This window comes from Alternaria dauci, chromosome 8 (assembly GCF_042100115.1).
Source record: "Alternaria dauci strain A2016 chromosome 8, whole genome shotgun sequence".
NCBI classification, from domain to species: domain Eukaryota; kingdom Fungi; phylum Ascomycota; class Dothideomycetes; order Pleosporales; family Pleosporaceae; genus Alternaria; species Alternaria dauci.
In genome coordinates, this window is record NC_091279.1 from 1,788,344 (window position 1) to 1,809,463 (window position 21,120).

The following is a 21,120-nucleotide window of genomic DNA, read 5'->3' on the forward strand; positions in this document are numbered from 1 at the left end:
AGATCGAGGATATCTCTCTCAACGATCACAGACCCCACTTTCTAGGTCGGAGCATGGCCAACCTCCACCTTTGCAACATCCTCCGCACTCATCGCTTGGCGTAGCAAATCAGTCGCTCTATGGTCAGCGCCCTCCTGAAGAACCACATCGTTTCATGCGCGATCCTCGTGATCGCAGCATGACAGACCGTATCCGTGAGGAGCAAGCCCAAGCTCAACATCAGGCAGCGATGAACCGAGACGAGCACATGCGAAGAGAAGCTGAGCGAGATGTGAGGGAACGGGAGATGCGCGAAAGCCATGCACGAGATGCGCATTACAGAGATAGTATCATGCGAGGAAGAGCTGAAATGAGGGGTCCGCCGCCACCACAAGCGCCGACGTCAGGACCAGGATCAATGCATGATCCACGGCCACCTGCAGGACCCATGGACTGGGTAAGCGGAGTGCGACATCCGCAGGGACATCCACAGGATCGCGGTCCATGGCAGCGATAGGAGAAACGCTACATACGGGGTTTTCTGACATTACATGCTCTACGCATATAATTTCTTTTGTGTGTTGATAGATATTTGAGCATCTCGGTGTCATGTTTCTAGATGCCTTGGTTTCTCATGTTTGAAGATGAAGACGATGACGATACCGTGCGGTAGTCATGCTTTGGCGTTTGGTGGTATTCGTCCTGCGCTGCCTTTTGTTGTATCCGAGCGAATGATTGGAGCGTATAAAGAGAGGGCTTTCGACCCTTTCCTGTAGAAACTCGTAGTGTATTATACGTAAACTAGCTGTCAGGCTAATTGAGCACCGTTTGGATGAACAGTTTAATCGATTGGCTTGATACTGCTGTATTCATGTGTCTGACATACTAGCATATTGTTGTCAATAACATCGTTCATTGCGACCACTATGGGACACATCATTTTTCTGCTCATCAGCGCTATGGGTCGCAGTGCAAAATTAGCGCAACCAGTTCGTAGCACCAAATCTTCAGATTTAGTTGTAAGGCAGAATTTTTGCACCATTATTGGAAGACTTCCATGTTGTAGCCGATCAGGCTGACACGCTTATATGCTGACTGCGTACGCCACGTTGCTTACTTTTATTGGCAGTGGGAAGGACAGTGAATGTGACGCCCTTTCTGCAAATGCACTATGATCTTTCCATGATTAGCACGGATGAAGGTAAGGAAGAGCATACTGTGGCTGTCGTGAACTTTACTCATGGCTATTTTTGAGAATACAAGGCGCTATACGATCGTCCATGCGAAAGAGAGGCTGTAGATATGACCAAGACTCTAAAATTGGCGGACATTATAGTAAGGCACGGGGCACATCGTGTATCATAAACCTTAGGAAGCTGGTCACCCTCACTTGACACCAACAGCCTCAGGTGATAGTGGCATACAGTTTCCTTCGTCAAGACCGCTTGGAGCTCTCAACGTCGATAAGCCTCAGCAACAAAGCCATCCCACTCCTCCTTCAAATCATCCTCCAAGTTCCCGCCAGCCATCCTGCTGCCCTCGAAAACCACATCGCCAACGCCCGGCACCTCGTACAGACAGCCATCCACCATTCCATCCTTGAAGAACGTCATCGTACCAGTGCACTTACGACCAAACGTCAGCTTACCGGTTTCGAAATCACGAAGACGCCATCCCAGTGAACACGGGACACCTAAGCTGTCGGAGTCACTAGGACCAGGGTTCATCTGGATGATACCGTCCCAAGCGCCCCAGCGGAATGTCGCCCACCATAAGCCATGAGATGGGTCACGAGAGAGCGTGAGGTCGAGGTTATGATCATTGAAAATGGAACTAGCACTCTCGCAATCGATCGAGTAGATACCGCTGAGGAGCAGTGAAGGCTCCGGCTGATAATGGTTGTGATATGGGTCGGGCGGGATGTATGTAGAACGATGCATCAGGGTTGGATCGTACTGCTCTTGCTTAAAGCGAGACCGTGAAGGGATGGATGGCGATTCTGAGATGCGGTTCTCTTTCTTGACAGTGGAGACGGATCGCGTTGTGGTGGCCTCCTTCTTGACTCTTGCTGCTTTTCGTGGAGTCGCTACCGGACTGGACACGTCGCCGTCCACGCGCTTACGCTTGGCTGGCGATTGATTCTTTGGCTTATCTTGGCTGTTCTGCTGTGTGTAAGTATATAGGTCGTATGGTGATCCTCCGGAGGCCAAGGTTAGATTCACTATAGTGTAGCGTTAGCACTGAAGAAGATATCAGGGGTTAAAGCCTACCGGAGACATTGACGCCGCCAGTTACGCCATAAGAACTGCCGATACTTGGACTGTGAACAATATTGGACTTGGTCGCCTTCTTGCCCTGCAGAGATGAGAACACGCAGTCAGTATGTCTCACACGTTTTCCATACAGTCACAACTCACCATACCGCCACCCTTCTTCAACTTCCTATTCTCTGACTCCCATTCGGCTTTGAGCTCGCTCTCGACCTTCAAGATCCACGCCGGTACCTCAAGCTTGAACTGGTTCATGGCATTCAGGAGTCGCACTTTCGCCGCATTCTTGTCCTTTGTGACCGGCAAACCATAGTGGATGAGCTGGGCAGCGTAGAAATGCCACACCTGATCCTTGACCGGTGTCGCGACTTCGGACTTTTGACCCTTGCTGTATAGATTGGGCGCTTCCGGGCGGAGGAGAGCCGCAAGCTCAGCGACGCTGGCGCGCGCGTGGTGGTTCCCGCCAGGGTCTGCGTAGAGGACGGAGGAGTAAAGGAAGTCGCCGCGACGGGCTGGAGGGGCAAAATTGGCCATTTTTTTCTTCTCCAATGAGTGTCGAAGTAGGCTCTAGTCTGAGAAGAAGATTGTTTAGGGAGAGTGTGTTTGAGAAGGTGGGGTCATTGGTGGAGTGAATCTCGCGACCCGTCGGTACCAGTGGAGCTATGATCCGTACCTGGTAAGACTAACAGCCAGGGCTTACACCCGTACATTCAGGGCGTCCCTAGCGATTGTCAAACGATTGAAATACTGAACCTGTTACTCCAATTCGGCCGTTGGCCAATGTGGTTGTCCTGATTATGAACTCAGGATCACACTGCCTTCTACCTAGGTATCTTTCGGGTTTTTGGTCACTTCCTCAGCTTCAATTCGTCTTCTATCTCCGGTTACCTCCAGATTCCCGTATTTTGTTTCATAATGGGTTACAAGGTTGAATATGTAGTGTAGAAAGTTGATGTAGAACTGCGTGTCAAATGCATGATGTCGTTGGCACTTGGTCTTGCCCTCGTTGTTCTGGCGCTCATACAAACCACAGCTGTTTTTGACATCACCACATAACCCCTCGTGTTGAGGCAGACGTTTTGGTTAGGATGATATTATCCACTGTATATCCGCAATTCATGATGTTCACCACAGCAAGTAGGCCTATGTCGAGATTAACAATATCACGGACATACTACTTCCGGATACAAACTCAAGATGATGAGATTTCGGGAAGAGATATTCTCAAGGTTTTGTCATAGAGCCATGCCTAGCTTTAGGGATTTTGTGTCTAGTATTTAAAAGTCAACAAGTAAACTTACGATGTCTTGCCTCAACTGCAGCACATCATACACGTTTGAAAAAATCATAAAAGGCGCGGAACAAGTGATTGTAAATCTTAGGATAAAGGCTAGGGTTTTCTAGGTAAACATATGTGAAGCCGCAAGCCAGTGAGAAGCATCAACGTATGCGTAGCGTTGTATTTTCAAGATCAGCTAAGCATGGTAATTGGTAGACATCATGGATATCTTGATGTCTCTCTTCCTCCGCGGATTCGGTCGAGACAAGCTCTCCTGTCGTGTCGCTTGTGCGTACAGCCAGTCTCGAAAGAAGCGAAATGTTAGCTAAGCGCATTGTACTAAGATGACCTCGCTACCTCGACTCGATCGCGCATTTGTTTTCGTATAATTTCAATCTGCTAGCTCGAAGACAAGTCATACATCATCTCTACCTTGCAGCCGTACTTGGGCGACAAGATTACAGCTCGCATGTTTTGGTATACCAGGTCTGAGCTGTTTGTTACTATCATCTTCCCTGCAATGATTCTCATGGCTATTTCCTCATGGACACACTACGGAACCCATTTAGATTCCAGATAAAACAAAATGATGCATACAGAAACTAACCAAGAAATGATCACGTAACATTCCAAATGAGTCGAGGTAACATCGTTACATTGAAATGAACAAGGATAAGCAAGTTACCCAGCCATTGACGATGGCAAGCTACGGCTGTAAAATAATCTTCCACACGACCACTCACAGATCGTGCATTACCCTCCTGAACACATCTACAGGGTATCCCTAGAACCAACTACACAAGCTCCCAAAAGAGAAATCATACGGCACAAGCAAGCTGCTTCCGTAAGCGTACCGCGGAGCACGCCCACCCATGGCACCAACGTTCCCGTAGAAAAGAAAACATCACAACAGACCCTAGGGGTACTTCTTCGCGCTTTCTAGCGCGGGCCTACACATGCACCCTGTCTTTTCCCTCCACTTCGCGCTATACGATCGCGAGATCGAACGTTGTGAAGGCACTTGGACCGGCATTTTAGCGAGGCGTACCAGTCGGCAGACATCCGAACAGGTGCTCCTGCGATGTTTTTTTTCTTCGAGGCACCTGCGCAACTGTGAAACATAAAACCTGAAATCGGCGATTGGCGAGAAGGCAGTCCTCCGAACAGGTGCTCCTGTTGCGGCTTTTTCTCAGGGTACCTGCCTAATTGTGTATTTAGAAATTCGAATCGGCGATTAGCGAGAAATACCACCTGGAATGCATCCCAACCCACTGAGGAGCCTTCCCATATGCTCAACACTCCTACCACCATGTGTCCATACTCATAGCACGCCAGATGCTATCTCACTGCAGCCAAGTAGCAAGTATGCACTAATACTGAGCACCATGAATACAGCAAAAGAATGAGATGGTGTTCGTAAGCTATAGCATCCGTCAACCAATCTATCCACGCTCCGAGACCAACCGCGTCGGCAAAAGTCAACTCCTACACGGCGGCACACATTACCCCAAGATTACCATCAGCAGCCACAATCCGGACAAATTCCAACGTACAATGCCGCCGCCATCCGAAAAGCCCAAGAGAGCCCGTGTGCATACCCCCATTACCCACGTGACCGCTCTCCAAAAGAACCATCTCACAGATTCCCATCCCCACTCATCCACATCACCCGCACAGACGCCGTTCACGCAAACCAACAAGCATATTATGTACATGTATGCTGTACATACGTGTGTGTGGATGCCTCTCTCCACCACCACCACCACCACCACCGCCGCCGCCCCGACCTCGTCCGTCCGGCAAGCCACATGCAAGCCATCAGTCAGCCGCACGTACCCCCCCAACCTCTTCTCCGGTCCTACCTGGGTTTGCTTTGCGGCACGGCGCAGTTGCGGCAACACACAAGTACTATACATTTTGCGGCATGGCAAGTATGCGGCGCAGCACCTTTTGAAACAAGCGCGTTGGCCATACATGACGTAAACATGTGCAGGAGGTGAGGTGTTGGTTTTGAACAGGGGTGAGAGGGCAAATTGTTGGTATGGTGATTTGTGAAGTGCGTGAGGTGGGTGTTGTGTGCTGTTGATGTTGTGCTATGCTGTTCAGTGGGGCATGACAGGTTTTGACATTTGTACTGATGGCAAGTGTGACGAGATGAAGTGTTGTTTCATCTTAAGCACTGCTTGTGAAAGCATTGATGTGATGTGACTGAGGGTGCAATGCAGGATGAAGGGTGTGTTCATGATGGCTACTGTGATCAAAGGACAGGTGAATGTCACGGCAGTAAAGACAACGTTGCAGTTATGCGTTTTGCATTGAGTTTCAATATTATACATACGCCGCCTCTTGCAGAGGACACGCGTAAACCACCAAGCTACCGGCATATCCTCAGAGATAGAACGGCAACGACATGCATGTGCGTGCGCTTCAAATGGTATCCAAACTTCCCAGTCGACCATCAAACAACTTTTGCAATAAAGCAAGCCATGCCGCCAAGGATATATCCATCAACAAGCGCTGAGCAACAGATCGGAGAGGGTAGAAAAAAAGAAAAAAAGAAAAAGAAACTTGAAACGATGAGACAGAAAAAGAAGTGGTACTCATGTTCGTAGTGTTGTGTCGTCACCTAATCCCCCAAAAGCCGATGGTATCACACCATCCCCTAGCTCCGAAGGTAGGAAAGGAAAAAGAAAAACAGATGGAGCGCAGGCACGGAAAGTGTACGCCTGTAACACAGGAACAGACATCGGTCTAAGAGGATTAAACGCGAAGTGAGACAGGAAAATGGAACAAAAAACAGCAAACTGGTATCCCTCTAGATGGCTGCGCCCTTGATTGCGCCGAAATGCTCATGTCACGTGTGTAACGTCGTGATGGGTTATGCTCAGTAGTGGCTGCCGGCCATGAGGCTGTGTTGTGGTGGCGCCATGGTCATGCCGAGTCCTGGGCCGGGAATATCGTTGATGGAGTGCGACAGGCCGAGGTACTCGTTGCCAGACTCGGGCGAGAGCTCGTCTTGCAGCGAGTTGAGGTGGTCATCCTCACCGTCAAGATCTTCTTCCTCTTGGTAGTCACTCAGCGGCTCGCCGTCAGCGCGGGGCTCGTGTGTGCGACGATGTCTAAAGAATTAATTAGTATATGGTTTCTGGTTGGATGCTGACATGGGTACTTACTGGGCAAGGTTGTCTGAGCGCGAAAAGGCCTTGTTGCACAACGGACAAACGTATGGTCGTTCTTGTGTGTGGGTGCGCACGTGTCTAAGCGCCAGGGTCAGCGTCTATGCAAAACAACAAAAATAGTGGAGATTCAGGTGACATGTGTCACAAAAATAGAATGATGGGGAAATTGTGAGCGCTTACCTCTTGAGGTGTTCTAATCTCTTGAAGAGACGACCACATGTGGGGATCGGACAGGAGTGCGACTTCTGGGGGTACGGGCCGATTTCCATCATGGTGGCACTGCGGGCGCGTCGGAAAACGGGTCCGGCACCGGCGGCACGAGCGACTGCGCTGTGCTGGAGAGGGCTCTCAAACAGCTCGCCGTTGACCAGGGTGTTGAGGTCGTCGTGGTGCAGCGAAGCTGACTGTGGCTCTGGGCTCTCTTCGACGGTGTTGAGTGGGGTACCCTGTCGGGACATGTCCATGTGGGGCTTCGCGTCAGGCATCTGAGGGTAGCTCGCACCGGTCTGGCTGTTGGGCGAATTGTGGTTCGACTCGTCGACCTCAGCGAGGGGAACGACGGAGCTTGACATTGATCGCCTCAGATCACTTGGGCGGTGGACCTGGTGAGCGCCAGCACCGGAAGCGGTGACAGCGGCGGCGATACCCGCAGAGAGGGACGAACGCCTCCTGCGTTGCTTGTAGGTCGGCGAACCTTCGATGACGGAGTAGACATTGCCAGGAGCGAATGGCCGAGAGACACCGGGGTAACCGGATCCCATCAGATTCGATGGCGGCATGTTCATCAGAGGGTTGAATGTGTTGGGAACTGGAAGGTCTGGGATGGCGCTGTAAAGGCCGGTGTCCTCGTTCGCAATGTAGGCAGGCTCAGCACCAAGGCCGATTTGGTGTTGAGGAGGGGTCAATGGCTCAAAGGACATGCCGCGCGTGCTGTAGTCCTCGTAGTGAGAAGAGACGAAAGACGGCGCAGGCGAGTACTCCATGTACGCAGGCATGGAGCTGTGGCGCTGGTGGACTTGCGACAAGGGGATGCCATTGCGGTCGTACTGGAAAGACTGGCTGAGCTCGCGCTGCTCCCGGCTCTTGACGACTGTGTTTTGCATGGACGGAGGCATTGACATTTGCTGGTGGTACTGGGCCATTGGGTCCTCGTGGTGCATTGGTTGCTGCATCTGTTGCTGCTGCATCTGGGGCATGGGCTGCGGGACGGGAACCATTGTTGGTGGGGGCATGGACATTTCGCGCATATGGGGCGATGTGCTCTGGTACGAGGGCTGTACGTTGTTGTTGAACGACGAGGAGTTTGTTTGTTGCGCCTTGGTGAGCTGCTCAAAGAGCGACTGTGAGGAATCGAACTCGAAAGAGAGCGCGGGCTCGCTGACTGCCATGGTGGTTGCTTCCTGGCCCATCTTCTCGCGCTTCAGGTCGCGCTCAAGGGCGTCGAGGAAAAGCCTGTCGTGTGGTACGCTGTACCAGTAGAAGACCTTTTGCTTCTTCTGTGTGCGGATGCAGTTGTTCTTGTACAAAAAGTCGAGGAATGCGCTCTTGGGCTCTTCTAGTGATGCATCTGTGCCGGATTTCAGGTTGCGCAGATCTGAGAAGATGCCTTCTTCGAACTTCTTGGAGTTCTTGACTGGGCGGCCAAAGGCCTGGAATCTGAATGACAGGCATCGTACAATGTCTGTGCCTGAGATGTGGAAAAGATTATTCCTGCAAGTAATGGTTAGAGGCGGGAAGAGAGGGTTGGGGAGCAAGAAGTGGGCGTACCATAGAACACACGAGACGTATTCGCCTGTTGGCAGCAGAAAGCGGCGGATGTACTGGTCGGGTTGCCAGTCTACGGGCGCTGATATGAGGAAGTACTTGACTGCAGCGGGATTAGCAGGCTACACAAAGAGGTCCATGCGCGGGCCCGGCACGTACGGTTGTCGACCTGCTGCAGGGCAACGACACTGTCCGGCGGGAGGCTTTGCTGTGCGTCCTGGTCTAATAAGAAAGTCTCGGGCGCGACAGATCGTGCCTGAGGCGGGGGCATCTGTTGGTGGTGTTGTGAGGGATACATGGTGCGCTGCAACACGTTCCTCTATACAAGCGTTTGAAGTGGGAACGTCAGACGCGGTGGCCCGAGGATGGGTTGGGGATGGAACACGAGGGTCTTGCTCGACGAGGACCTGCCAGGATCGAAAACGAAGGAGTGTCAGGCTATGTTTAAAAGGATACGACAATAAAACGCGACGGTGGGTGCGGATAATAAAACGGTGAGGAACCTGCCTCTGATAGCAGTGTCAAGAATTCACCAAGAAGGTACAGGTGTGGGAGGGGGATACGAAACGCAAATCTGAGGGGGCAGCGGCGGCTTTAGGTGTGGGAAGGCGTGTGAAACAGGAGACTAGTGGTCTCACATTGATCTATTTCCGCACACCAGTCAGCGGCCTGGCCAGTGCAGGTAGCGCGGCCAATTGGGGCGCCGAGGCGAGGGCGAGGGCGAGGGTGAGGGCAGAGGCCAGCTTGGTCGCGCAGGGGTGTTGGCGACTCGTGTGCCACGCCCGTGCATGCCGTGATGAGGGCGCGCCAAAGCCTGGCTAATGTGCTGGCTGGCTGGCTGCTGGCCGCTGGGACGACGTGGTGGTGGTGGAGAGCGGGCTTTTTCGCTCGCTCTCTCTCTTTCTCTCTGGCCTCTGGGATGTGCTTGCTTCGTGTGCTGGCTCCTCTGCCCGGGCGCATGTTACCGGGACGCGCATCAGCGCTGCGTGCCTGGGTCGCCCTTTCCTCGCGCGCCTTGTTCGCTCCTGCCTTCCCTGTTGTTGCTGCTGCTCTGCTGCTGCTGCTCGCCGCCCGCCGCTCGCACCTGCCCTGCGCGCTGCCCTCGGCGCAGAGGCCACTTCCGGTCTAGCCCCACCTTTTCCACGACGCGCAAAAACCTTAAGCCTCGCTTGCAGCCCACCACGAGGCCCTCGAGACACAGACGTCCAGTTTGCCCATCTTGAGTATTGATCATCGCGGTCCGATGGCTGCCGCTGCTGCTTCATGCCATGGGCAAACACGCTTCTTGCGTCAGTCTAGCTCGACGATCCGGCCAAGGAACCGCCGTCCACGTCCACCGGCCATCGTCATGTGCGCCTAGCATAGTACCACGCAGTAGAGCCATCGCCCTGCAGAGGCGCACCCTTTGGAGCCCTCTGGACGCCCGCCGTCGCTCTTTCGTCCCATGGTCGCAAACACAACATCTCGCATTCGGCACAAACGTCGTCCTGCCACCTTGTGACATTTCCTCTTCGCCGCATCCGCCCGCTGTCAAATGCACCCTCCGCTCACACCTTTCACTGCTGCTAGCTCTTTCCTGGTGCTGTCGTGAACCATGTTTGCCTCTCTGCCATCATGACGCCAGCAATCGTGTTGCGCAGAGGGGCATCCATCAAACTAGAGTGCGCTACGCATGCAGGAACATCACACCCTGAACCACTGCTCGCTGCAGCTTCGTACGAATTCGGCCAAAGCGTCACGGCTACATGTCGTCAGTGACCACCACCCAGCCTCGTCGCTGAAGTCATCACTTGTGGCTGGCCAAGTGTCCATGTGAGGTGCGTCTAGATGCAGGAACCAGCAGAAGCAGCACACTGGGCATCGTTTGATCTCCATCTGAAACGCGCTTTTTAGCCAGCGTGCGGGAGCGGCCTTCGTCTCTTGCAAATCTCAATCTCATCGCGGAGCTGCATTCCCATCCAATCTGTCGCCATCTGCGCGTCACCTTTTCAACTCCCGTACTTGTCGTCCAAACATTAAGAGCGCGCGCCCTCTGCCATGGACTCAAGCCTCGCTGCTCGGCGTCACGCTCCGCTCGCAAGCCAGTGAGATAGCGGAATTCGTTTCAGAACTTACTTTTGGCTAGCCGTTATCCACCCCATGTCTGCGCTCATTGGCCGGGGAATGAATCAAAACCTTCGGCGGCATTCCCTCTCGCGTACAAGCGCTGTCCGCTTGGCATGTAATGGGGCACCATTACTTGGACATTCATGCGTTGTGAAGATTCCATGTCGCAGACACCGCGTACATACCTGCGCTCCAAGCTTTTGCTTGCAATTCACAGGGTGGGGATATCTGCTGGTGGAGCTGCACATGAATGCTGGCTTCATAACACCCCACCATATGCATCCAATGAGTCGCATCTCTACACTAATCAACGTTTCTCGACCACGTGCGGATGGTACGATGCTTTCGGTATATTCGCGTCGGATACGATCATCGGGCGAACCCATATCCTAATCTTCGACACAATCATCGGCGCCGTTCATGCGGAGACTCGTGCTCGACCGTAGACGTGCAGTACCGTTGCCGAAAACTAACCATCGCGGGGATACAAGTGTACTAGTGATGACACGCTTGACGGAGCAAGCAACATTTTGGGTTGGTGGGAAAGTGTACCTGCGTTAGCGGAGGCTGGAGTCGCTCCTGAAACTCCTGGCCCTCAGGCCGACTGCCGGAACGGGACACGAGATGCCGGTCAAAAGTGGAATGCCCTTCGCTTCAACCTCGTCTGTGATTAGGACCGGCATGCAAAATCTGCGCTTGTCCTTAACATGCCATTTTATAGTACGACTAGATCAGATGCATGCGCCGCAAACTACCAACTGAATTATTGAATAACCGTTAGTGCTATTGGAAAGTCATGACTTGCGGCAACAAGATAGGAAATCCCCCCCACGAAAGGGGATGGCGGGTGTGCACTTCCGTCGATAAGGCGTCTTGAGTAATATGTTTTGGCGACCTGGTCGAGCAGCCGACGGCAATAGAGTAAGCCTGGCAAGTTTAGCCGTTGCAACCGCATCGATACTTGATGGACCCCTTTTTAGTCTGCATCAAGCGACCTGGGCAAAATCCACAAGTCAAGAGCTTTAAGTTCGCCCATTGCGCAAGCAGACTTGCCAGGCTCATGTCGCATGCTTGAAGCTGCTCGATTCCGGCAGGCGTAACGAGCCAAGTCAGTGCACCTCTATGCACATGGCAACGTGGGCAGAGCAGCCGAAGCAGGGTCTTTTCCGCGTTTGGATCGTTGATCTGCCATCCGTGTATCAGATATCGGAGGCCGGGTATCAGAGTGTCGGCAGTTTCATGTCAATTTGTCACTCTGCAGAAGGGTCCACGACAACGACGACGACATTGCCATTATCAGCGTATGGCGGGGTGATCAAACTGGCCGTGGGTAGTTCTCGCCGGCTCGAGCCTGAGGTGATCTGGAGATCCGTAAGTGCTCGTTGAAGATCCAGCGCTAGACAGACATGGAAAGTGTACCTTGGTCGTATAAGCCGAACAATTCCCGCAAACTGTGCAGAGCTGAATCCTGCGTTTGCATTACGTTCTTCTGGAACGTTTCTACGTGCCTTCCGCCTGAGCCCCACTCCGCTCCTCGTAGTTGCGCAATACTCTCAGGTGAGTTGACGGCGTGGACGCAGGACGATTAAAGTTCCTGAGCGGATACAGTGGGCTACTAATGAAGCGAAGCCACCGACTGTGTCCTAGTGTCGTGATGCACAGCGCATGACACAGGGCAGACCCAAAGTCAATGCTGGAGACAAACTACTGCAGCCACTCAAAAAGGCGGCCCGTAGCACACAGAGAAGAGAGTCACCCAGGATTGCCGGAGCTTTCGAGTGGCGAAAATAGCAACACCTGTTCCAGTGCGCTTAGGGGCAAAGGCTACAGGCAGTTTCCTGTCTCAGAGACGTGCTATGGACGTAGGCTAACATCCTATCCCCCGGAGATTGGCAGAGGGTCTCCAACCCCACTGGAATCGATAGTTTTTGCCTCCGTTTTTGGACTCTGCAACTTCACGATAGCAAATCTCCAGTCTCTCACATGGCGCGTGATTCGACGGCTCATTCCATAGCTCGGTAAGATCCGGGCGATCAGTAGATCCCGTTCTCGTGACGCCTTGCGGCTATCGCGACATACTGATCAAGGGAGACGAGTGGTGTTTGGTTCAAGTGAGGGCCATACGGTCCCGAGGCTGGGAAGAACCTGACCGGAAGACAAGAGAAGTGATCTACGCACCATGACCTTGCAGCAGGGAAGTCTGAGTGAGTGCGGAACTTGACAAAAATCCCGCGGGCCAGTCTGAGACCGACGATGCGTGGAGAAGCGGCGGAACAGCTGAACCAGGCGTCCGCGGTGTCTGAACGCATGATACTCCCTGCGAGCGCGGATTGTCTTCGGCGATGTCGAAGTGCGGTGGCAAGAGCGCAAGCCTGCAAGCATAGATGTCCAGCCTGTGGAACGGGGAGTCGGACTGATTCTCGCTTCAACTAAGCCTCGAAAACCGGGAAGCTCTGCCGAGCTGAAGCTTCTCTCTACCTATACTTTCTCAGCCGTTTCAACTGCTGCTAACGTGATTCCAGTTCTTTCAAAGCGTAGCCTAGCCATCACGACAGTGCCGAGCAGCCGTTAACACTACCAAGAGTCAGATCCCGTTATCGGTGCATGTGGCGTCGTCTAGGATGCGTCACATTGTTTAATGTGGAAAGTTTACCAGACCCTAAAGATGCATCTATCGCCGTGTCGCCGTGGTGGCTAGGCGCTCTTTTTGACGCGCTTGCATGGACGGCCCGTAGCCTCGAACCAACATTCTCTGGTGGCAAAACACTATCGGGTGCATGGTCATGCTGTCTGCGTGTGAGTATTCTCAAGGTTTCCGTGGCCAGTGTAGCACTGTAGCTTCAGTCGCCGTACACTTTGTTCATCTGGCGCGCAGACAAGGTGTGTGGTGAAGAGGAGTTCGCGCTGAACGTTCATGTGCCGTTTTGCACAAGACGGGTATCGCATGCCCGTACAATTAGAATCGAAGCCATTCTGCTCGATCGTTACTCGGAGTGCAGAGAGGAAGTGAAGACAGCGTTTGTGAGGCGCCTTTTGCTTTTGTCGCTAGTGGGCCTTGGCAAACTCCAACGGCAGCCGCGAGCCTCAAGCTGACCTCTCAGCGCGACAATGAACACGCGAAGGCACCAGCATCAATGGTTCCTTCATTCACGGCGGGGGCCAATGTGCCTTTCCGCACCGTTGCAGCTCTCGCAGACGCATCTGCCAGCCTAAGAACGCTTTCGCGGCTTACACAGCATCGACAAACGCTGTGTTCAGTCTCCTCACGTGCCTCTTGTACCTGGACTCGCGATGACGTCAAAGCAAGCCGACATACTTTTGTGTACAAACCATACAGGCAATGTGGTATTCGGCCCGCTAGTCTGTTCAGTACGTCAACCACGCGAAGACTGAAGCTCGAAGACGAAGCACCAAATTCTTCGGCGTCTAGGAGCAGCACTGAGGTAAGTGCGCAATTTTCTTCTAACAACTTGTGATTCAGCCATGTTCAAGATTCAATGTCGCATCCCAGATCCAATCGGTGTTGCGAACCCTCATGTACTCATCTATTTCTGAATTGATGGACTATGGAAGCTTTCTCAACTTGACACTTTCACTCATTTCGCTTGAGATACTTGATTTTATCCCACACAGATAGCACCAGGTTGTATTACCGGAATTTCTAGCTAACTGCATACCAGCAGCCTCTGCTCGCCTCAACTTCCGCCAAACTCGCTACAACCCTAAAGTCCACTCTCAAACTCGACAAACCGCGTCACGAGCAAATCTGGAACATCCCCAACATTCTTACTTTCTCGCGCCTGATCGCAACTCCTGTTGTTGGATATCTGATCATACACAACCACCATCTCTATGCCTTCACCCTCTTTACCTACGCCGCTTTCTCCGATCTTCTCGATGGCTGGATTGCCCGGCGTTGGAATCTCCAAACCGTTATTGGGAGTGTCGTTGACCCCATGGCCGACAAGTTCTTGATGACAACTCTGGTAACGTGTTTGGCAGTAAACGGTAGTCTACCGATGCCACTCGCCGCGCTGATCCTAGGAAGAGATGTCAGTTTGGCGCTGAGTGCATTCTACTATCGGTATGCCAGTCTGCCGGCGCCCAAGACGATAGCAAGGTACTGGGATTTCAGCTTGCCGAGTGCAGAGGTACACCCCACTACCATCTCCAAGTTCAACACTTTCTTGCAGTTGAGTTTGCTGGGCACGCTGCTCTGCACTAACTTGCTGCACGATCCTTCCGCCACTACGTCTGCAGCGGGTGGTTTGCTCATGTCGATTCAAGATGTGCTGGGAGGTGAAGAAGGAGTTAAGACGATGATTCAGGGCATTTCGGCTATCGTCGCTAGTACGACATTGTACAGCGGCCTCGAGTACACATGGTCGAAGAAAGCAGTAGTCATCTTGGGCGGAGATGAAGCCTTGAAGAGAAAGCAAGGTTTCCGTGGTAGGATGATCATGGCAGGTGGATACGGTTCTTTCATTGCGCTTGCAGCGTATCTGTGGTTCAACGGAGAGGTTGAAGAGGAGTTGAAGAAAGAAGCCGACAAGAAGCTAGGAAATAAAAGTGCTTGATTGGTGTTGTTACAGCGTTGTTGTATCGTCCTGGATGGCAGGTGTTGACAGTCAACGTTGAATGCGTAAACACGGAGGGACGAATGTGTAAAATACAATTCTAGGTTCCTCAACCACCAAAATCTTACCCATTTACAATCGTTCCCGTGTCGCCGCTCTCTCCAATGTCAGTCTGTTCGTTGTGGTGCGTATGTAAATTTCCAGTATCTCGCAGAGCAAGTGGAACATGTATATCGATCAAAGTGGAATGCATGCCGCTCGCAGGCGCGCAGGTGTAAACTACTATGTTTGTGCATCCAATGAACCGTTTCGATCAACAAGTCACTTGATATTCAAGGCATATCAAACCCGAGCGAACTTTACAGTAACTTATTTGCCAGTGAAAGAGTTGTTGGGGTAAATCTTCCCCTGTACACACGTGCGATGTACACTAACTCCGTACGACATCAAGTGAGTCAAAATGAGTCATCTTGTATCATCTTTAATAATTAAGAACTCTTGGTGTATACACATTCAGGCCACGAGGACTTGCACATAAGAGTGCTGTTAGATCTTTTTCACGGCACTCCTCGACTTGTATAACAATGGGTCATGCCTGCGACTCAAGGCTGTCATGAATGACATGCAATGGATCTTTCATCGCCCTATATTGTACGCTTTATCATCAGCGTTCCTGTTCTACGAGCACATGTAAGTTCCTAGCTCTTTTTACACAAAATTTTAGTCCCGATGATGATATGGTTTTTCACTCGCCGTTCCTACTCTACATGAGGATATACCATGGCATGGTTTCGCCCATCTGATCACAGGCAGCTTGAAACTATTTTAAAGCTCAAAGGTTTCATGAATAGCCTCTAACTCAAATGTGGCAGTTGTTGGATAAGGATCTCTTGCTTTGTCTATATGGGTGATTGTGCTCGATGACTGCGGACGGTCGACGTGTACCCACATTACTCTCAAAGCCTACACCAGCAAGTCTCTCAGCCCATCTACAATACCTTGTTCTATGTCGAAACGGGAATGGGAAACGATATCAGCGTGCTAAGAGTGTAAATTTGACGTACGAATAAAAAGCGATATGGATGTAAAAATTGAGCGGGGAGAAAACAAAGCACGAAGAATAAGACCTAAGGATTCCCATGATTTTGCCATCGAAGCGGCTAGTACAGTCTGAAGCAAATTTCATTTCCTCGAAGAATGTTCATAAGTTTTGATGGTGTTAACAATGACAATATACAATACATGATACTATAACACATCATCCTACCCCCCTTCCACTCTACTTCAACACCGCCTTCCCCTCATACGTCTCCACTGCCTTACTAAACAACTCTTTGCACGGAACCCTCGATCCCAACCTCGCACAAAGCAAGAACGCCCCCGAAAGTTTCCGATGCAGCGAATACGTCTCTTCAGGCGGCGGCGCAAGCCTCTCCTTGACCATGACTGGAATTAGACCACGCACTCTGTCCGTGATGGTTTGGTCTCTGAAATCGTATACCTTGGGTCCACTGCCACTAAACGGCTCAGCAAGCGTAAGCACACTCTGGATATGTGCGTCGAGCATAGCGGGGCTCTCGCCACCGGTTAGGTAGCCAAGTTCAAGAGAGAGGTCGCGGATAGAGTCGCGGTCGCCTTTGGAGGCTGCAATGAGAACTTTGATGTAGGGCTCAACAAATTTGTCTGGGTAGTCTCGTGAAGCGCCAAAGTCCAACAGTTCGATTTTCTGGGCAGAAGCGTTGTAGAGGAAGTTTGTCCAGTTCGGGTCTGTTTGCATGAACTTGAACTCTACGATCTCACGTAGACAGAGACGTAGGATTTGGGTGCCGATCCAGTCGAGTTGCTCTTGGGTAAGGGTCTTGAGCTTGGTGACGCCGACGCCGTGCATAAACTCTGCAGTCAACACAGTAGGACCACAGGCTTCGGGAAACACTTTGGGAACGGTGAACACGTCTGTGTCGTCTTGGAGGAGGTCGCGGAAACGAGTTTGGCATTCAGCCTCGCGTGTGTAGTCGCACTCCCAACCTAGTTCTGTTCGAGCGTTGGCGATGGTCTTGTCTAGGTATAGACCCTTTGGCAAAAGACGCGATGCTGTCAGCAAGAGGGAGAGATTGCTGAGATCAGAGTCGATCGAGTTGGCAACGCCAGGGTATTGAATCTTGACAGCGACTACCTGGCCGTTGGACTTGAGCACTGCTTTGTGTACCTGTCCAATCGAAGCGGCTGCTATAGGCACATCTTCGATAGATTCGAAAAGGTCACGCCAGTTTTCTCCAAGGTTGCTGCTCAAGACCTTATTCCGTTGCGAGGCCGGCATGTAGTCTGCACTGTCCTGCACTCGCTGCAATACGTCGTGGATCTCGGGCGGCAGCATCTTGATGTCCTGGAAACTGATCATCTGCCCCAACTTGAGAGCAGCACCTCGCATGCGCGAAAGCTTCGCGACTAGTATTTCCATGTTCCCAGGACTGAGCATCAGCGACCCAGTTGCTGACGCAGCACCGCCGGTCGCTCGTCGGAAACCTTCGCCAACAGCTCCGAGCGCCATGCTTGTGCCTAGACCAGCATACTGCCATATACGACCGAACCGTGATGAAGGGACTCTCGATTCTCGCAGCGCGTAGGAAGTTTTCTCTGGTTGTGTGGCTACCTCATTGGGCGACTATTGTATATCTGTCAGCAAATCAGCAGGCTTCAGGCAAGCGGATGTATGTTTCATACCTCAGACGCAGCCGCGCTTGACTGCACGTCCTGGGCCAATTGAGATGCCAGGTCTTCCATTTCCCTCGAGGTGGTAGCCGGCTGAGGCGATTGTGTCGACTTCGGCTGTGTCAAAGGCCGACTTTGTTGCTGCGCTGGCGGTATAGGTCTGTCGTCAAGTGGATGCCTACCGCTAGTCTTTGGTACCGGCCTGTCATCGAGTGGGTGTCTACCACTGCTCTTTCGTTCCGCATATTCTTTTCTCGAGAAGGGGTCACTTCCTAACATCCTTGCAACCTTTCTTGAGTGGAAGACGTCTGTGTTGATGCCCTCTGGTAGATCCTCCACTTGTTCCTGCCCAGGCTTCGGAGGATTATAGAACACATCCTGATTTATTTGCTTGTCCTCTACATGTTCATCGCTTTGCTGACTTGTTGCTGACGTCTTCGGTATTTGTGTTTGAGGTTGTGATGAGGTTATCGGTTGCGATTCGACCGATCTCGTGTAGAAGACGTCTCTGTCATGCCCTCTCTGAAGCTTCTCAGCTTGCGGGGATATGGGAGTCTTTTGCAGGTCGTTCGCGTGTGCGGGGATGGTTTCAGCGGCTTGAGTCGAAGCGCCTCTAGGATTTCCGGGTAATGGTATCGTAGTCTCTGTAGACTCTACCGGTTTGATGCTCTCGTCTTTGTGACGGATCGATTCACCCTGGTCCTCAGCCAGAGGTTCCTTGGGCGCTTCGTGTACCGGCCTCTCCGAGAAAGTATCCTGACCCTTCTCCTCCTGTTCGAGGGTCAAGCCATGGCTTGGTATCGTCCCGTCTGGAAGTGGTGCTCTGGGAGCCTTCTTCTGCTCAACCTCCAACTCGTCGGTGGGCGGGGGTGCCTGAGCACTGTTCTGAGCGGATCGATCGTAGTGGTGGTCTTGCTCCACGCCTTCTTTTACACCCTGTTTTGGTGTTTCCTTCCCCACTGTCTCTCTTCTAGGTATGTCGGCCGGCTGTGTCCATTGTGTATTCGTCGCCCGGTCCGCTGCAGCTCTCGCGTAGGAGGGGGCTTCTTCGCTGAGGCGTTGTGAGAGGGCGATGGCAGCCGCTGCTGTGAGGGTGACGCGGTCTGTCTGACTCTTGACGGCTTTGGCTAACGACGAGGTCTTGTTGTAGGCATCCCACTGGCTCGATCGGAGCGCGATGTGCTTCTGTGCAATGGACCTCGAGGCATTGAAGAGTTTGGCGGCATCAACGAGCCGTCTGCCTGCCATTGCGATCGGATGGAACAACTACCGAGAGACGTGGCACATGACGAGAGGTGCTGGAGCGGTGCGTCAGATGTCGAGGCCTGAGTGAATTCATCGAAAGTTATGCGCGTCATAGCTGCATCGAGTTAGGCCCAAATGCGCAAATGGCACGATTGGCTGGCTGTCATTCCGAGCAAGGGTCCCGATCGTCTGGTGGGGCATTCATACCCTCAACAGAGCGACCGTCTGAACTGCCATACTCACGCGATCGCATTTCCTGAAAGCACACCATCCACATTAGTCACTGGACCCGGCCTTATGCTGCTTTTTGTCACCAATCAGGAAGCGTATCCATCTAGTGACACGGATAGACCACTACTCGTGCCTGGTAGCACCAATCGGCACATTCCTGACGGCGCGGGAAACTAACAACTATTTGGCCTATCAGTCTGGCCTGATTCAAGTGAAAGATACAAGGCTTTCCCTAGAAGCCCTTAAAGTACTCCAAATTCGCCTCGAGAATTCTACTTCAGAAGCCCAAGTAACCCGAGTTCAACCCGAGGGAACGGCAAGCATGAAGATCGCCTGTCTCCAATTTGCCCCAGAAGTTGGACGCGTCCAAGAGAACATTCAAAGAGCCGACGAAATCCTCCGATCCACCGCTATACCCAGCGACCTAACCTGGCTCGTCCTACCTGAACTCGCCTTCTCAGGCTACAACTTCCAATCGCTCGAGGAAATCAAACCCTTTCTCGAGCCCACTACATCCGGAATCTCCACGCAATGGGCGCAGCAAGTAGCAAAACACTACAATTGCCACGTGACAGTTGGGTATGCAGAGGTCACCATCCCTGATACCAATCCAGAGGACAGCCAAACGCAGTACAACTCCACCGTCACCGTATCACCAAAGGGAGAGATACTGCACAACTACCGGAAATCCTTTCTCTACTACACAGACGAAACATGGGCGTCTGAGGGCCCGGGGTCAAGATCGCACAAGCTATCTGACGCCTCATCACCAGACTCGCCCTTCTACGCTGGCCAGCTAGGTGATCTGGGGAAGGTAACAATGGGGATATGCATGGATATCAATCCCTACAAGTTTGTCTCTCCATGGTCCGATTACGAATTCTCCTCCCTCGCTCTATCGTCGCAATCGCAAATTGTGTGCGTAAGCATGGCTTGGTTATGTCACCTTACGCCCACCGAACTCATGCAAGAGCCATCACAACCAGATATTGCGACAGTAGCGTATTGGGTTGAGCGTTTCCAGCCGCTGGTTGACGCTAGAGGGGACAAGCCTATATTTGTTATCCTTGCAAATCGGTGTGGAATGGAGAAAGGTGTCTGCTATGCGGGCAGTAGTACGGTTTTACGGATTGAGAGGGGGGTTGTTAGTTTGTACGAGACGGCGGGCAAGAGCGAGGAGACGTGTTTGGTTGTGGATCTGACGGAGAGGCCAAAGTTCCAGGTGAGAGACGGACGGTGATGGGGCAGGGGACGTCGATATTATGGCTTTTTTTTTAACAGCTTGGCTATCCCGGACATGTGACGCAGGGTGTCCAGAGTTCATTCTTCGTGACGCCCTGGGTCGAAGGAACTTCTGTAAAGGTGCCTGTTGAGGAAAACGCCTTCAAAGGAGCGGCTATGGGTCTTCCGGCACTGTCGGGAGCAGACAAGAGCATAGATGGTGGTAGGAGTGTTGAAGATATTGTTGGAGAGATTTCGTTTGGCAAGTCTGGAACAACGTCAATATCACGAGCATCATTGTTAGATACGAATACCGCAGTAATATACAGTCCTAAAGAGAGCACAGTGTAGGTGCAGTTTACACAGGCTCATACGTAACGATAAGCCGAGAATGATCCAAGTGCCACCCCGCACTTGGCGTTCGTGACAGAAGCGACGCCTGCTAAGCATTCCGCATCTACGTCTTGGATGCGTAAAGCTCCACATCACAATCATCAGGACTCCAGCAATCATTTGTTGCGACCCAGCATGTGGTTTCATTCGTCACTGCCTAGGATCTA

At 52.1% G+C, this 21,120-nt stretch overlaps 5 protein-coding genes across 5 annotated transcripts; 2 read left to right on the forward strand and 3 right to left on the reverse strand.

Annotated features, from left to right (window-relative positions):
• Positions 1–1,433: 1,433 nt before the first annotated feature.
• On the reverse strand, positions 1,434–2,783 carry ACET3X_008541 (uncharacterized protein; the record flags this gene model as incomplete). The annotated part of the gene is made up of 3 exons (XM_069454725.1): positions 1,434–2,200; positions 2,250–2,334; positions 2,397–2,783. 3 exons carry the CDS (start codon positions 2,781–2,783, stop codon positions 1,434–1,436), a joined length of 1,239 nt encoding a protein of 412 aa, XP_069304143.1.
• A 3,049-nt stretch (positions 2,784–5,832) lies between these two features.
• Positions 5,833–9,062, reverse strand: ACET3X_008542 (uncharacterized protein). Its single transcript, XM_069454726.1, has 5 exons — positions 8,631–9,062; positions 8,475–8,574; positions 6,888–8,417; positions 6,702–6,785; positions 5,833–6,647 (listed from the first exon to the last, which is right to left on the reverse strand). Exons 1-5 carry the CDS (start codon positions 8,767–8,769, stop codon positions 6,413–6,415), a joined length of 2,088 nt encoding a protein of 695 aa, XP_069304144.1. The 5' UTR covers positions 8,770–9,062; the 3' UTR covers positions 5,833–6,412.
• Positions 9,063–13,687: 4,625 nt separating this feature from the next.
• On the forward strand, positions 13,688–15,295 carry ACET3X_008543 (uncharacterized protein). Its single transcript, XM_069454728.1, has 2 exons — positions 13,688–14,020; positions 14,258–15,295. Exons 1-2 carry the CDS (start codon positions 13,712–13,714, stop codon positions 15,152–15,154), a joined length of 1,206 nt encoding a protein of 401 aa, XP_069304145.1. The 5' UTR covers positions 13,688–13,711; the 3' UTR covers positions 15,155–15,295.
• A 1,138-nt stretch (positions 15,296–16,433) lies between these two features.
• ACET3X_008544 (uncharacterized protein) lies at positions 16,434–19,111 on the reverse strand (the record flags this gene model as incomplete). The annotated part of the gene is made up of 2 exons (XM_069454729.1): positions 16,434–17,816; positions 17,876–19,111. 2 exons carry the CDS (start codon positions 19,109–19,111, stop codon positions 16,434–16,436), a joined length of 2,619 nt encoding a protein of 872 aa, XP_069304146.1.
• Positions 19,112–19,661: 550 nt separating this feature from the next.
• On the forward strand, positions 19,662–20,579 carry ACET3X_008545 (uncharacterized protein; the record flags this gene model as incomplete). The annotated part of the gene is made up of 1 exon (XM_069454730.1): positions 19,662–20,579. The coding sequence occupies one exon, from the start codon at positions 19,662–19,664 to the stop codon at positions 20,577–20,579; it is 918 nt and encodes a 305-aa protein (XP_069304147.1).
• Between the last annotated feature and the right edge of the window lie 541 nt (positions 20,580–21,120).

Coding starts and splice junctions, on each gene's coding strand:
- ACET3X_008543 (XM_069454728.1), top strand. CDS start 13,712: ATGGTTCCTTCATTCACGGCGGGGGCCAATGTGCCTTTCCGCACCGTT. Junction 14,021..14,257: donor CGTCTAGGAGCAGCACTGAG/GTAAGTGCGCAA, acceptor ACTGCATACCAG/CAGCCTCTGCTCGCCTCAAC.
- ACET3X_008542 (XM_069454726.1), bottom strand. CDS start 8,769: ATGTATCCCTCACAACACCACCAACAGATGCCCCCGCCTCAGGCACGA. Junction 8,575..8,630: donor CCTGCAGCAGGTCGACAACC/GTACGTGCCGGG, acceptor ATCCCGCTGCAG/TCAAGTACTTCCTCATATCA. Junction 8,418..8,474: donor TACGTCTCGTGTGTTCTATG/GTACGCCCACTT, acceptor CATTACTTGCAG/GAATAATCTTTTCCACATCT.